The 15,471-nt window shown below is 54.4% G+C and overlaps 1 protein-coding gene across 2 annotated transcripts; it reads left to right on the top strand.

Moving 5' to 3' along the window:
* The first annotated feature begins 9,420 nt into the window (after positions 1-9,420).
* Positions 9,421-15,026, top strand: Odf3l2 (outer dense fiber of sperm tails 3 like 2). Of its 2 annotated transcripts, XM_005083353.3 has the most exons (4): positions 9,421-9,547; positions 10,421-10,528; positions 12,831-12,944; positions 14,176-15,026. In XM_005083353.3, exons 1-4 carry the CDS (start codon positions 9,421-9,423, stop codon positions 14,658-14,660), a joined length of 834 nt encoding a protein of 277 aa, XP_005083410.1. In that variant the 3' UTR covers positions 14,661-15,026. The 2 variants fall into 2 exon arrangements, with proteins under 2 accessions (XP_005083410.1, XP_040594188.1); XM_040738254.1 differs by lacking the exon at positions 10,421-10,528.
* The last annotated feature ends 445 nt before the right edge of the window (positions 15,027-15,471 follow it).

The following is a 15,471-nucleotide window of genomic DNA, read 5'->3' as shown; positions in this document are numbered from 1 at the left end:
TTACAGAGGAGTCTGGATTCCAGCCACACCCACAACAGTTCCCGGCAGCCAGCTGCTCTGAACCCTCCCCTCCAGACCCTGCCCATCGGCACTGGCCTTCCCCCAGCCTTTGACCCACCTGCCCAAGGCCACCCTTGTGGACTCCATGCCCAGCCCATCAGAGAGTAGCTTTCTCTAGTCCTCCCCACCCACCAAGGACACACCCACGGGCTCAGCAACACTCCCTCGCGCCTCTCCATACTTGGCCCCACCCACGCACATTCAGCCCTTCCTTCTCTGGGGTCTCAGCAGAGTCCATAGTGCTCTGGAGTTCCGCGCCACCGCCGCGACTGACTTCCAATTCCCATCATGCTGTGGGCCGAGCATGTGGCCCACGAAAATATGGGAGCCTGGCACCTGAACCCTCAGTCTTCATCACTCTCAACGGGTGATGCAAGGGCTGCAGGGGCCTTTGGAGCTGAGGGAACTGCGATTTTCACTTCCTTGTCAAACACAAATCTCTCTTGGGGGCTTTGGGCAGTGCCAGGGTGTAGGCTCTAGAGACCAAGGATGCATTCGTGGTCTCTCTGTGCCAGGGATGTGTGTTACCACCACGGGAGTTGACACTGTCGGCTGGGACCATATTGACAGGCTGGGATGATGTTGCTAGGGCCTGGGATCGTGTTGCTAGGCTGGGATCATGTTGCTAGGGGCTGGGACTGTGTTGCCAAGGGTGGAGACTTGTTGCTAAGCCCGAGGTCCCGTTGCTAGGGGCTGGCTGAATGTTAATAGGTCTGGGGTCCTGTTTCCAGGGAGATGGGTTCAATTTCCTGGTGCTGGGTTCTGTTACCAAAGTTACCGTCCTATTACTAGGGGCGAAATTATGATGACAAGGTTGCTAAGCAGCAGTCCTTGTCATCAGGATGGAGTCAAGTGCCTCACTTCCTTACCTGGGGTGAAGATGCTGGGGAAATCTGATGTTTTATTTATCTAATTTTCATAACCCAGGCTGGCCAAGAGCTCACTATGTAGTTCAGGCTGTTCTCCAACTCAGTTCTGTCTCAGCCTCCTGACTCCTTGGGCACATGTGTACACCACAGCATGCGGTTGCAATGGTTTGTTTAAAGTTTTCAGGATGTGTTTGGGACAGACATCATGATACACCAGGGTCCTGTTTGATAACGATAGATTTTGACAGAGCCCTGAGATCCTGGAGTGTGAGAGCAGTTACTAGGATAAGGGTCGGCCAATAATTCAGGGTGAATTTATTGAGTGATGCTCTATAATAAGTGTTGTTCTAAGTACCATGGAGACTCCTGCCTGGAGGAGCTTGTGTTCTGTGCCTTATATGGCTGAGAGGGAGCTGGGGAGTAACTAAGGGCTTCCTGTGTGGTAGGGAAGCATCGCACACACCCCTCCCTAAGGGATTTAATCAGGGACTCCACCCCCTAACCACGCCCCCACCCCTCACTGGGAATTCTAGGTGGGGCTCTACCATGACCAAGTCCCCAGCCCCTTACTGGGGTGTCTAGGCGGGGTCCCACCCATGACTATGCCCCCAGTCCCTCACTGGGGGATTCTAGGCTGGGGCTCCGTCCATGAGTCTCACCCCTAGTTCTGGAGCTTTGGTTCTAGGGGGAGGAGTCTGAGCCGTTATTGTAACACCTGGGGAGTGGCTTATTTTGACTCAGAGTTTTGGGAGTTTATGCTGATTAGTTTGTGGTAAAGCAGGATGTGTGCAGTGGAGCATACTATTCACCTCACAGCCAAGTCACAAGAGAGAGAGAGAGAGCTGGGAATAGTGGCACAAGCCTGTTATCCCAGGACTCAGTGGGCTGAGGCAGGGGGATTGCCATGAAGTTGCGTCTAGCCTGTACTTCCTCATAAGACCTGTCTCAAAAACAAAACAAGACAACAACATGTACAGAGTGAGGCAGACAGTCCCACAGGCCCTTTTGAGGGTTTGACACTAGTGGCCTTAGGACCTCTGCCTAGGCCCTGCTCTTGAAAGTGTCAACCACCTCCCCATGCTGGGACTCGGGTCTTTGGGGGACACTGAAGGCTTAAGCCATAGCTGGCTTTCAGCCTGGAAAACGGATCCATGAACTGGCAAGTGCTTGTTTAGTGTCTTGAGTTACAGGCTGGCGTGGGGTGGACTGTGGGATACATTGGGGTCAGGAAGGTTACTCATATGGGGGTAGACAAAGGCTTGGGAGAGAGGAGGAAATGGGCGTGGTGCAGGCAGAAGGCATGGTTAGGTGTGCTGGCTGGGTTTCTGGTGTGTTCTGGAAGGGCAGGAAACGGGAGGGGCTGCCAGAGAGGGAAGGACAGACTTTGTGGGTACAGCTGAGTCTGCTGGGACCCCTCTCCAGACCCCGCCCACTGGCCCTTAGCTCATGAGCCTTTCCTCTCTGGGGAGGCTCATGTCCTCCTGTTCTGAACCTGAGGCTGGATCCCCCAGCAGACAAGAACCGGAAAGACCTGCATGGATGGGGTGGCATCTCTTTCTGGGAGGGAAGGGACAGGTTTCTTTGTTAGAATCCCCTTGGGACGAAGCCGGCAGGCAACTGAGTCTGAGTCTGTGGGCCTGGCTTTGGGACAGAGGACAAGATGAGCAGTACTGGGAAGGTGACCCACAGATCAAGGTGTCCCGAATGGCCATTTGTGAGCTGGCATCTTTGAATGTCCAGCTTTCTGAGTTGTCATTGTCCCCGTAGGACAGGGACATAAACAACAGGAATCCAAGACACTCAGCCTCTTGGGGGTGGTGCTCATTCAGGCTGCACAGTCTCCTTGCCTCTGTCCCTCTGGTGTTGGGTGAGGGGCATGTACCACCCTGCCCGCCGTTGTAAATAAAAAGAAGGTGTGCAAGAGAAAGATGCCATACGACAGAGCTTGGGCAGAGGGGCTGTTATTGGGGGAAAGTGAATGGGGAAAGGAGGGAGGGGAGAGGGGAGACCAGCCTCTGGGGACAGGAGCATCAGAAAAGGAGACGCAGAGAGAGAGAGAGGGAGAGAGAAGGAGAGACAGAGAATGTAGCTGGGCAGTGGTGGTGCACACCTTTATTCCCAGCTCTCAGAGGCAGGTGGATCACTCTGAGTTCAAGGCTAGCCTGGTCTACAGAGTTCCAGGACAAGGTCCAAAGCTACAGAGAAACCTTATCTTGAAACTGCACCCCCCCAAATAAAAGGGAACATAGTGAATGTGCACAGGAGGTGCTCTTAGTGGCTGCAGCTGAGGGTGTATCCTGTCAGAACCCCAAGGACAGGCCTGTACAGATTCGTGAATACTAACCCCAGCCACCCTCCATCTCCTGCCCGCTGCCTTGGGATAACAGAGTGGATCTAGAGTCTGCCTTGTCTGAGGCCCCACACTCACCTCCTGGTCCCTGGAGCCCAACCCAGTCACCTCCACTACATCCTCCCGAACTCAGGTCATCTGTCAGACAATGAGACGGGGTCTGTTCTGTTTCTTAGTTTCCCACATCTTCTTGGTGTACATGGGTGTGTGTGTGTGTGTGTGTGTGTGTGTGTGTGTGTGTCTGTGTGTCTTTTGCAACAGGGACTTGTTTGCTCCTTTATATATCAAGGTGGTTGGCCTAGAGTTTCCAGGGGTCTCCTGACTCTGCATCCCGTCCTGCCTTCAGGGCACTGGGATCACAGATGACCTCTACCACAGAGGTCTATATGGGTTCTGGGGATTTGAACACAGGTCCTCAAGTTTGCTTAGCATGCTTTACCCACTGAACCTCAGCTGCGAGAGTCATTCCTCAACTGTCTGCCTTTAAAAATATTTTGTTCATTACACTGTTTATTTATTTGGTTCTTTTACTCCCTCCCTCCTTCCCTCCCTCCCTCCCTCCTCCCCTTCCTTTTGTTTTTAAGGACAGGGTTTCTCTGTGTAGCCCTGGCTGTCCTGGAACTCGCTCTGTAGACCAGGCTGGCCTTGAACTCACAGAGAACCGCCTGCCTCTGCCTCCCGAGTGCTGGGATTAAACCACCGCCCGGTTGGAAGAAGGACTCATCGTTAAGGAAATGACTCCGTCAGATTGCCCAGAGAGAAGTCTGAATGGCAATTTCTTGATATTAGTCAGGAGGGTCTAGCTCACTGTGGGGGGTGCCACCCTGGACGGGTGGTCCTGAGTTTACAGGGAAGCAGGCTGAGCAAGCCTGGAAGCAGCTCCCTCCATGGCCGTCATGGCAACGGTTCTCGGCCTTCCTGATGCTGCCACCCTTCAATACAGCTCCTTGCGTTGTGGAGCCCCAGCCATAAGATTATTTCATTGCTGCTTTATAACTGTAACTTTGCTACTGTTAGGTATCACAATGTAAGCATCTGATGTAGGGGACATCTGATGTGCAACCCCATGAAAGGGTCATGTGACCCACACGATGGGAACCCTCGCTGCAAGGCCTCTGCTCTCGCCTCGAGTTCCTGCTCTGAGTTTCCCTCAGGAAGGGATGTGATCAGGACATGTAAGGTGAAATAAACCCTTTCCCTTGTCTCGGTCTCTGTTCTGTTGCTGTGAAGAGACACTGTGACATGGCGACTTATGAAAGAAAGCATTTGATTGGTGCTTACAGCCAGAGGGTGAGACCAGTGCTTATGAAAGAAAGCATTTGATTGGTGCTTACAGCCAGAGGGTGAGCGCATGCCCGTCGTGGTGGGGATCACGGCAGCAAGGTAGGCTGAGAGCTTGCATCTTATCTACAAGTTGGAGGCAGAGAGAGGGCCTGGGCCTGGTGAGGGCTTCTGAAACCTCCAAGTCCATTTCCAGTGACACCTCCTCCAACAAGACCACACCTCCTAGCCCTCCCAAACAGTTCCGCCAGCAGGGGACCAGGCCTTCAAACACATGAGCCTATGACGGCCATTCTCACTGAAACCACCGTGTTTTACTCCCTGGCCCCACAAGTTCATGGCCGTATGGTGGGCCCCAACCCCATGAGTTGCTGGTCAGCCTACAAGTGCAACTTGTTTTCCAGTCCAAGTGCTTTCTGTTTTCTAGTCCTGGCTTACTGCCCTGGCCTTGACTCTCTGACATCAACGTCTAGCAGGAGGAAAACATGCTCTCTTCTACCTGGGGTTTTTCCACTGTGCTGTAAACCTGTATATAAAGCTCCTCCCTCCTACAAGGGAGACCTGTTAGCGCTTGCAATGAAGACACACACACACACACACTCGCCTGGCAATAAAGGCAGCCCATGCATTCATTCTCTTAGTACAAACAAATGGACATCTTGTCTCTCTTTTCCTGATACTTTGGAGTGGCTTGTGGCACTGGCGCCACAGCCGTATAATAATGCAAGTGCATTCGGACCAACTTTCAAAGCACCCATTGGGGGTGGAGGGATGGCTCAATGGTTACGAGCACTGGGCACTCTCCTAAAGGACCTGGGTTCAATTCCCAGCATGCACAAGGCAACTCTGTCTGTGACTCCGGTTCCAGGGGGTCTGACACCCTCACACAGATGTACATGCATGCGGAATATCAATGTACATTAAAAAAGTCCCTGTAGTCTTTCAGTTTTAACGGTCTCAGAGATGAAAGTCTGAGACTCAAGTCAGTCTTTTAATCGTGACCCCCCTGTAAAATTATTTCTAACACACAATGGCTTAGAACATACATTATCATTCTAGAAGGGAAGAAAAGGGACATAGAAAAAAAATCAGAACCCAGCAGGATAAACTTCAAATTCTGTATCTCTATGTCTGATGTTGTCAAAGGGGTTATTTGATGACTTTTTATGTCTCCCATTCCTTGCAATTTTGCTGAGTGCAACACGTTTTTCCCTCTTAGGCATTTTATGACCCGTCTGCTGCTCTGTTCCGTCAGTGTCCCATAGCTCTGGCGTACCTGGCATCTTGGGGTCTCCAATCCAGGATTCATGAGCTTCATGCAATGGTCTCTCCAGGCCTTCATGAAGGGACTCCCTTAGGGACACCAGGCCTTGGCAGCAATTCCTTAACTGCAGAGGAAGATCCCACAACCCTATTACTACTGTAACTGTCTTGAAAAAGCCAGAACCACACAGCTGAAGCTGCCAAGTTCTGTTGTGTGTTGGGGCTAGAACCTGTCTCCCTCCATAAATTACACTTGCATACCTTTTTCCTTTTACAGGCTGCAGGATTAGCTGAGTGGGGTTCCACCTTGAGGATACCACTCTCTTTATTCTGTTCCATATTTAGTGTTCCTTTAAACCTCTCATTTCTGCAGGGTGGTGGTGGCGCACGCCTTCAATCTCCGCACTCAGGAGGCAGAGGCAGGTAGATCTTTGTGAGTTCCAGGTCAGCCTGGTCTACAAAGTGAGTTACAGTTAGCCAGGACTGTTACACAGAGAAACTCTGTCTTGAAAAATCAAAATAGAAAATAAAACAGTGATGTCAGTTGTCAACATCCTCCTTCCATCCTCCACCTTCCTCCCAAAACCATCCTCACCACCCTCCACCCTCCTCCACCATCCTCAATTAAACTCTCATCATCCTCACCACCCTCATCATCCTCACCATCCTCACCATCCTCACCATCCTCACCATCCTCACCATCCTCATCATCCTCACCATCCTCATCATCCTCACCCTCACCATCCTCACCATCCTCACCATCCTCACCATCCTCACCATCCTCACCATCCTCACCATCCTCACCCTCCTCACCACCCTCAAATTATGTGGTATGCTTGGTAAATAGCGATGTACTTGGTATGCTTTGTAATAGCATGGTGGTGTGGCAGTGTGGCAGTGCTTGCTGGCAGTTAATGGTGTGGCAGTGTAGTGGTGTGGTGGTGTGGCAGTGTGGCATGGCAGGTGTGGCAGTGTAGTGGTGTGGTGGTGTGTTGGCAGTGTGGCATGGCGTGTAGGTGTGCGATTAATGGCATGTAATGGCAGTATGGCAGTGTAGCGCACGTAACAGTATAGCAATTAATGGCAGTGTGGCAGTAAATGCGCATGGTAGTGTGGCGTAATGGCATTAATGGCATGGCAGTGTAGCATTAATGGCATAGTGTAGCGTTAATGGCATGGCATTAATGGCGTGTAGTAATGAGTGGTGTAGCGTGTATAGTGTAGTGTAGTGTGGTGTAATTAATACTGATCCTCCACCATTCTCCACCCATCCACCACTTATCCATCCCTTCTTATCTGTTTTTACCTGTCTTTTCCTCTTCTTTCCTTCCTAGTGTATCTCCAAAGACCTACACAGACATGCTGGGCCTCTTCTCGAGTCATCCACCAGAGGGTACCCATGAGTTCCCTGTGTAGTGGGCTCTGGAATCCAGGAGCACTCAAGCCTTGCTGTGTGCCAGGGGAAGAGTCCTTCCTGTCCAGACTAAGCCTTTCATACCTGTCCCACTGTCTCCCTCCCTCCCTCCCTCCCTCCCTCCCTCCCTCCCTCCCTCCCTCCCTCCCTCCCTCCCTCCCTCCCTCTCTTCTTCCCTCCCTCATTCCTCTATACCAAGTTTACAGACTTCTAACTGTTCCTCACCCCAAGGCCTTCCTAAGCTTCCTTCCCTGGCCTCCATGGAGAAACAGACACCCAAGGCTGAGCTTTGGATTCCTGCACTCCGGGGTTCTCTGGTGGCCTGAGCCCAGGAAATGGCCTTGGATGGGGCTCAGAGAGCTTCTCAGGCATGGTCCTCTGTCTCTGCCTGGCTCTGCGTCCATGGCTGATGTCAGGGGGTGGATCTTCCTGCCTTCCAGACTGTCCATCAGGCCAAGCCCTGCCCTGACTTAGTCCATATTGTGTAAAACACCCCACGCCCACTGTGCACTGCACTAGGTGCCTCCACCATCATCTGTTTTACAAGCAGCCTTTGTCCTGAGGGAGAAGAATGACCCGGAAGCTGCATCATCTGTGTGTGTAATTCAAGGTTGACACATGATGTGTTCCCGGCAGTAGAAAAGGAGCCACTTTGTGTTTATTGAGGTTGATGGAGATTGTGGGGGACACATGGACATATTAAAATTACATCAGGTAAAACCAGGACCAAGAATTTATCAGACACATCCAACCAAGTGAAGGTGAGACTCCTTCAAGAGAAAGTGATGGAGGCTGGTGGCATGATCCTTCACCAATTCATTCACCATCTGATTCCTGGTGTGTGTCAAGGACCAACAAGCTGCATTCTCCCTAATTGCTCCTGGTGTTTTTTCTGTGACTCAGTTTCCCCTTGTTCACACTACCTATTGGATTGCATCTGGACCAGTGAACCAGTATTCGAACCTGCCGTTGCCTACTCTAGACCCAGTTTGGCCTTTTTAAAGAACACGGCAGCTTCACCCTTCAACCCTGACTCCAGCAGCCCCCGCCTACCGTGGGATGACTTGTGGTGGAAGAGTCTCGGGGCCTCTGGGATCAGGCACCTAATCCCATGTGACCAGGATGGAGCGGAATACAGTAGGACCCGAATGGCTGATGGGAAATATGTTGGAGCGCCCAGGGCTCAGGCCTGCCCATGTGTTCCTGAGAGACCCCGAGGCTCTTCATTTCCTTCATAGAAGAGCATGGTGCTCTGTCACCTCTTGAATGAGATCCTAGCACCAGGGAGGCTGAGAGGGGAGGATCAGGAGTTCAAGACCAACCTGGGCTACATTAGACTCAAGCAAAACAATGCAAAGCAAAACCCCAAGTCACTACATTAAAAAAATGGCCCAGCAGCACAGAAATCATTGGGAAGAACTATATTTGTGTTTCAATCCACTAACCTTCCCAGACTTCTCCGGCTGGGACACAGTGGTAGCCTTTGGCAAAGGGGAAAACAGGAGCATTCTGGACTGCTGTCTTTAGCCCTGCGTCATGACCGCTGCGTAGCTGGCCCTCTTGCCCTGACATGGCCCTCCTTCCCGGTATGGCTCATGCCAGAGCAATCTGCTGCGTTCATTCTTTCCTTCTGTCCCCACTGCAAGGACATCCCGGCCCCTTGCCAGTCTGTCCCTGCTCTGCTCACACCGCCCTAAACGGAGTCTGTGACACATCAGGTGTTTGTTGTCAACGAACACCTGGCTGAGTTGGGGACGTGCTGTCCACAACCCTGGGCTCTGTGGAAATGGGGCGCTGCACCCTTCATCCCTGCTGCTGCTGCTGCTGGTGTCCCGTTTGCGGTCCTGGCTCCCTGGGGCCTGCTCTGGCCCCGTGGCCCCGCTCAACCGGCTCCCTGAGGACCTGCTCGGCTGACACTGGAGTCTTTCCTGGGCCATCCGGCCACCTGGCTGACACTTGATCTCAGTCCCACTTCCAGACCAGTGTCCGGCCGATCAGCCCGGCCCGGGCCAGGCCCGAGATCCTTGCGTAGGGACAAGGGGCTGTCTGTGTGTGTGGTGGGAGGGTGTGGTGAGGCCAGGCTTCTGCCAACCCACTGGCTGAGCTGTGAGGATTGGGGACAGTGCCTAGCTTGTGGCACCAGAACAGCAGGGCACAGGAGCCCACACCAGGCCCTGCTCGCCATGGGGACCCTCAGCTGCGACTCACCGGCCAGGCTGGCCACAGTGCCTCTGGCCAGGCACGTGGCTGAGGGCCACATTCCGGAGACTGGGCTGAGGAAGTCCTGTGGAATGGCCACCCTGGAGAACGGTTTGTGCTGGCCTGGTGGGGAAGGGCTCCTCCTGTCTCCCTCCTGGGGGCTCCTGGGATGCTCTAGTGTGCAGGAGAGTAGTACATGCAAGCAGGTCCATGTCCCTGTGGGATCTGCTGGCCCCGAACACTCGCCCCATACGGGGACAGGTTGAGCACAGTAGGGCAGAACCTGAGGGAGGAAGTGAGAGGGAGGATTTCTGTGGGGACTACAGAGCTTTGGAGTGTGTGAAGGGGCTGAGGCTGGGTGCTCAGTTTGTTGAGGATTCAGGCTGCAGCCAGTGCCTCAGTTTCCCATCCTAGGATGGACAGTGGAGTCAGATCTACACCGGGTTCCATCTCCCCACCTCTGAGGCGGTGTTTTTCTGTGACTGGCCTCAGTTTCTCCTTCAGGATGACCTCTCTGTCCTGGGCCCTGTTTTCCCCCCTCGATGGTTTCTATACCCCAGCCTCAGTTTCTCTATTCTCTGGCCTTAGTTTCCTTCCTTGTGAGCCTCTCTGCTCTGGCCTGTTTTCCTATTCATGATGAGCCTCTCTGCTCCTAGCCTCTGTCTCCTGCCCTGTGACAGGGCCTATGTTTCCAGCTTTAGTAACCCCTGTGAGATAACTGTTCTGTTCCAGGCCTGTCTCCCCACCAGTGATGGTCTTTGATCCCTGCCTTAGTTTCCTGTGGTAGCCTGTCTTCTTTGCTGTCTGCCTCCCAAGTCATTAGAGCCCAGTGACTCATCACCAGGTCCTACTGCAGGTGTCACTCAGTCCTCCGGGACTCCTTTCCCTACTTGGCCATAGAGGTGGCTGGGGTCCAGAGTGGGGCTCTTTGCCCAGCCCCTCAGGGTTCCAGACACCGTCCCTGACCTGGTCTTTGGGTCTTAGGCTCCGGACCTGGCTTGTATGTCCTTCCATCGACCATTGGCTGTGTCAACCACGATTGCACCAAGGCAGCTAGTCCTGCCTACTCGCTTGCTCGGAGACCCGGTGAAGGTAAGGCCAGCAGAGGGGTGTGGGGCGCCTCCTTGGGTCTCCAGATCCTTCTGAAGGAGGCTGCGGGTGAGCAAGGCAGGGCAGGCAGGCCTGGTCTCCTTCCCCGGCCATGCTAGGTAAGTTGTTGCCTTCTTGTGTAGCTTGGACTGACTCTGAACGATCCTCTTGCCTCCACCTCCCAGATTCTGGAATCACAGATGCATATCACCACCTCTGATATGCATCTGATTTTGGTGGACCAGCAAGGATTGGGTAGCTAGGGTGCAGGGTGTAGCTCAGTGGGTAGACCACACGCCTACCATATGTAAAGCCCTAGGTTTGATTTGCCTTGGTCCTGCTTGCCGTCCGAGTGTAGGCTGGTCTCCAAAGGCCGGCAGAGACGCAGGTGAGCAGGCCCGGGCCTCCCTCTCTCTCTCTGACATTCTGCAGCTCTGCAGCGTGTGTGTGGCATCTAAGCCCCTTGGCAAGTGATGTTGGCTGAGTGTAGCAGCCTTTAGTCCTGGTGCTTGCTTGGTCCTAAAGCTGTTCTGAGGCCCCAGTGGGCTGGACGGAGGCCGTCTGGTTTGGGAACTGCTGTAAATACGCAGAAGCCATGAGAGAGAAGGCTGGGGAAATCCTCTGAGCCTCTCATCAAGCTGGGACAGGTGAGGGCCCTGTGGGGTCTGTGGGAACGGACAATGGGCTCTGTGAGGTCGGTAAGATGCGGTGGAGTGGGACCGGAAAGAGGCTCAACTCTTTTGTTTTGTTTTGTTTTGTTTTGTTTTTTTTTTTTTCAAGACAGGGTTTCTCTGTATTGTTTTGGAGGCTGTCCTGGAACTCTCTTTGTAGACCAGGCTGGCCTTGAACTCACAGAGATCCGCCTGCCTCTGCCTCCCAAGTGCTGGGATTAAAGGCGTGCGCCACCAATGCCCGGCGAGGCTCAACTCTTGACGGTTCTTACTGTTCTTGCATAATGTGGCTCACAATCTCCTATAGCGCCGCCTGCAGGGGCATCTGATGCTGTCTTCCAGCCTTTGTGGGCCCCGCACCCCCAGTGCACAAAGCCTCCCCTACAAGTACACATCATTTAAAATTAGGAAGTGAAGTCTTAACTCAGTGTGGTGGCGCATGCCTTTAATCCCAGCACTCGGGAGGCAGAGGCAGGCGGATCTCTGCGAGTTTGAGGCCAGCCTGGTCTACAGAGTGAGTTAGTTCCAGGACAGGCTCCAAAGCTCAGAGAAGCCCTGCCTCGAAAAGCAAACAAACAAAAACCAAAAACCAAAAAACAAACAAAAAAAAAGAAGTCTGGTGAAGAGGCACCGGGAGAAGAGTGTACCAGGTGCAGCTTGCAGGTTGGGTGGGACACGTCCTGGTGGACAAGCTGGATTCTCTCGCCACACAAACTGGGTAGGAAAATGGGAAGGAGGTCCGCCCATGCTGAGCGGGGGGGTTGAGCACTGACAGTCCTGTTTGCCACAGACTGGCTGAGGTGAGGAGTGACAGGCATCTTCCGTGTGCCATTGAGGTGGCAGGGAGGCTACTGTGAGTGTAAACAGGGCTTGTGTGGGGGTGCACAGAAGCCCACACCTGGTGGTACGTGCACACATCCCGGGACTCACCGAGGCTTTGAGAAAGACTTGGTGAGGCCTAGCACTCACCCCAGGGTCCAGCGTGGACCTGCCCGCCAATGCTCGCCATGCACACAGCTGCTCACCATGTGCACGCTAGTGTGCTTCAAGGGCAACAATTAGTCATCGGGCCAGGCGTGGCGGTGCGGGCCTGTCGTTTTGGCAATCCAAAGGCTGAGGCAGGAGGATCATGGGTTTAATTAAGTATAAAGGGGTGGAGCCCCACCTAGAATCTCCCAGTGAGGGGCTGGGGGCGTGGTCAGGGGTGGAGCTCTCACCTAGAATCCCCCAGTGAGGGGCTGGGGGCGTGGTCAGGGGTGGAGCTCTCACCTAGAATCCCCCAGTGAGGGTCTGGGGTGTGAGGCAGGGGGCGAGCTCAAGAGGGCCTGGGCTCCATTCCCACATACACAACTGTGAAAACGGTGACCAGTTCTGGCCTCAGCGATCTCTTCCTTCCGTGTTGCTGTGAAAATGTGGGTCAGGCAGGCTGAGCCATCTCAAGGGTGACTCGAGGTGACTCCCTGTGAGCCAAGGCTCTGCTGGGATTGGCATGGCTCGCACAGTCCCTCTGCTTGATCCCTCTCAGGGGCCTCAGTACTGCCCAGGCTGCCTCCAAGGTTGAGATATACCTCAGGCTCCAGGGAGGCTCCGGGCCGGGCGTAGGCCACCTTTGGGATTCTGGGTCCTTTCTCCAGCACCTCTTCAGGATTCCAGCCCAGGACCTGTTTACTTCTTGGACCCCAAAGTTACTCGCTTTGGCCGTTGCTGTCCCCCTGCGTACTCCATGCAGGGTCGGGGCAAGACTCGAGGTGAGTACGGTGTGTGTGGCGGGAAATGGCCTGGGAGACAGTCCACATGATTCCTGCATGATTGGGGCTCTGAGAACTTCAGTGTTTGCAACGATAAATCTGAGTTTCAGATGAAGGGTCACTACCCACAGCCTTGAGCTGAGGTGGCAGCACATGGTGACCCCACTTCCTACCAGAAGGTGGGCCTAACTCTGACCCCATAATGGTCCCAGAGGGATGTTCAGAAATGGTTTTGTTCTCTGCACATGTTATCAATCTGTTCATCTGTCCATCTGTCTGTCCGCCCACCCATCCACCCATCCACCCACCCACCCACCCACCCATCCATCCATCCACCCACCCACCCATCCACCTACCCACCCACCCACCCATCCACCCATCCATCCATCCATCCATCCACCCATCCATCCACCCATCCACCCATCCATCCATTCACCCACCCATTCATCCACCCATCCATCCATCCATCCATCCATCCACCCATCCACCCATCCACCCACCCACCCACCCACCCATCCATCCATCCATCCACCCATCCCTCCACCTATCCACCCACCCACCCATCCATCCATCCATCCACTCATCCACCCATCCCTCCACCTATCCACCCATCCACCCATTCACCCACCCACCCATCCATCCATCCATCCACCCATCCACCCACCCATCCACCCATTCACCCACCCACCCACCCATCCATCCATCCATCCACCCATCTACCCACCCATCCACCCATCCATCCACCCATCTACCCACCCATCCACCCATCCACCCATGCCACCACCCATCTTGCTGTGCTCTGTGGCTCTGCTCAGCCTCCTCTCACTGCCCACCCCAGCTCTATAGTCACACGAATGCTGAGTCAAATGCAGGAAACCAGCAGCTTAGACACCTTTCGTGAACTTCCTGGTGTGGTGGGCTCAGGCTCACCTACGGGTCCATCTCAGGGTGCCCAGTTCTTCAGAGAGGATGATCCAGGAGGCCTTGAGCTCTGGAGGGGTAGAAGGTACCACTTGGTGGGTGTGGGGAGTAGGAGGAGGTGTATGACTGGGCTGTGGGGTGGTTGGAGGAAGGTGGTGGGAGCCTTTGCTGGCCTGGGGCTGAGCAGGGGGGTATCAGGCAAAGAATGCATGTGTGAGGAAGGCTGCTGGGGCGAGACTCTGGGTCTGTGTGACCTCTGGTGCACGTCAAGTGAGGCCTCCATCTTGTCCCAATGCCCTTCACTTTCCAGGTCTGGAGGTGACACCAGGCCCTGGGGCCTACAGCCCAGAGAAGGTGGCCCCGGTACGCCAGCGGAACCCCCCAGCTTTCACCCTGGGCCCCCGACTCCGACAGAAGCCCCCTGACACCTCTGTTCCTGCCCCCAATGCCTACACCATGCCACCCCTCTGGGGATCACAGATCTTTGTCAAACCCAGCAGCCCCAGCTACACAGTTGTGGGCCGCACGCCCCCAGCACGCCCCCCTCAGGATCCCTCAGAGATGCCAGGCCCTGGGCAGTATGACAGTCCTGACCCCAACACCTACCGGCAGCGTAGGCCGGCCTTCAGCATACTGGGGAGACCCCGAACTCCGCGGCCCCTGGAGGAGACACCTGGTCCTGGTGCCCACAACCCAGAACAGGTCACCGTGAACCGGGCCCGGGCCCCAGCATACAGCATGGGCATCCGTCACTCAAAGAGGGCATCAACCATGGCAGGGGACACCAAATGCTGATGGTTGCTGGGTACAGGCAGCTGGGGCCCTTTCTGGGCCCAGTTTCTTCAGAATGGGGCAGAGGTCCTGCTGCAGCCCGGGGTCCTTTGAGGCCACTTGATCTTTCTGTCCCTGGGGCCTGTGACCCACGGCCCCATCCCAGGTGAGGGTGAGTCTCCCTCCTGGGCCCCAGTTTCCCAGGTCAGGCCAGGCCGGGGAGAAGTGTCCCTTCCCTGGCTGGACAGGGAGCTGTGTGTCCTAGAATTCGGCGTCTAGGCCACTTGGGTTTCTGCAGATGGGGCAGGAGAATTCTCCGGGAGGGGGCCCTGATGCCTCTGCCCTCCCTGCCTCCCCCTCTAGAGTTACCAATAAATCATTCCTCCACCAGCAGCTGTCAGCATAGTGCACATTGGTTTATTTAGCATTTGTAGTCACACCACAAATGAAAACTAAGCATTGCCCTCCAGGGCCAGGCCCTCTTTCAGTTCAGATGGGGCAAGTGGGAGATCCTGGCACAGGAAGCCGGTTAAGAGCCTGGTTTGGATTGTGGGACCAGCTAGGTTCTTGGAAAGGGGTACTGTGAAGCTGGGCTTTGATGGATGTGTAGGAGTTTAAAGGATTACAGTATGATTTACTGTCATTTGTACTGCAGATTAAAAGAGTAGCGTTAACCCTCCCTGTAACCTCCCCATTGAAATGGAGAGACGTAAGATAGATGGTCACTCAAACCCAGGGGTCCATCCACACTGCCGGATTCCACAGTCCCTTCTCGGACCCCACAGCTCAGCAACATTGCTCCTTCATCCGAGAGCACCAAGGGCTCCGTGGTGTG

Source organism: Mesocricetus auratus, unplaced genomic scaffold (genome assembly GCF_017639785.1).
Source record: "Mesocricetus auratus isolate SY011 unplaced genomic scaffold, BCM_Maur_2.0 Super-Scaffold_100676, whole genome shotgun sequence".
Lineage (NCBI taxonomy): Eukaryota > Metazoa > Chordata > Mammalia > Rodentia > Cricetidae > Mesocricetus > Mesocricetus auratus.
This window is presented reverse-complemented; position numbering and strand designations above follow the sequence as displayed.

Excerpts from the sequence above, each read along its gene's own strand:
- Odf3l2 (XM_005083353.3), top strand. The coding sequence starts at position 9,421 with ATGGGGACCCTCAGCTGCGACTCACCGGCCAGGCTGGCCACAGTGCCT. Across the intron at positions 9,548-10,420 it reads AATGGCCACCCTGGAGAACG|GCTCCGGACCTGGCTTGTAT; the intron begins GTTTGTGCTGGC and ends TTTGGGTCTTAG. Across the intron at positions 12,945-14,175 it reads GGGTCGGGGCAAGACTCGAG|GTCTGGAGGTGACACCAGGC; the intron begins GTGAGTACGGTG and ends TTCACTTTCCAG.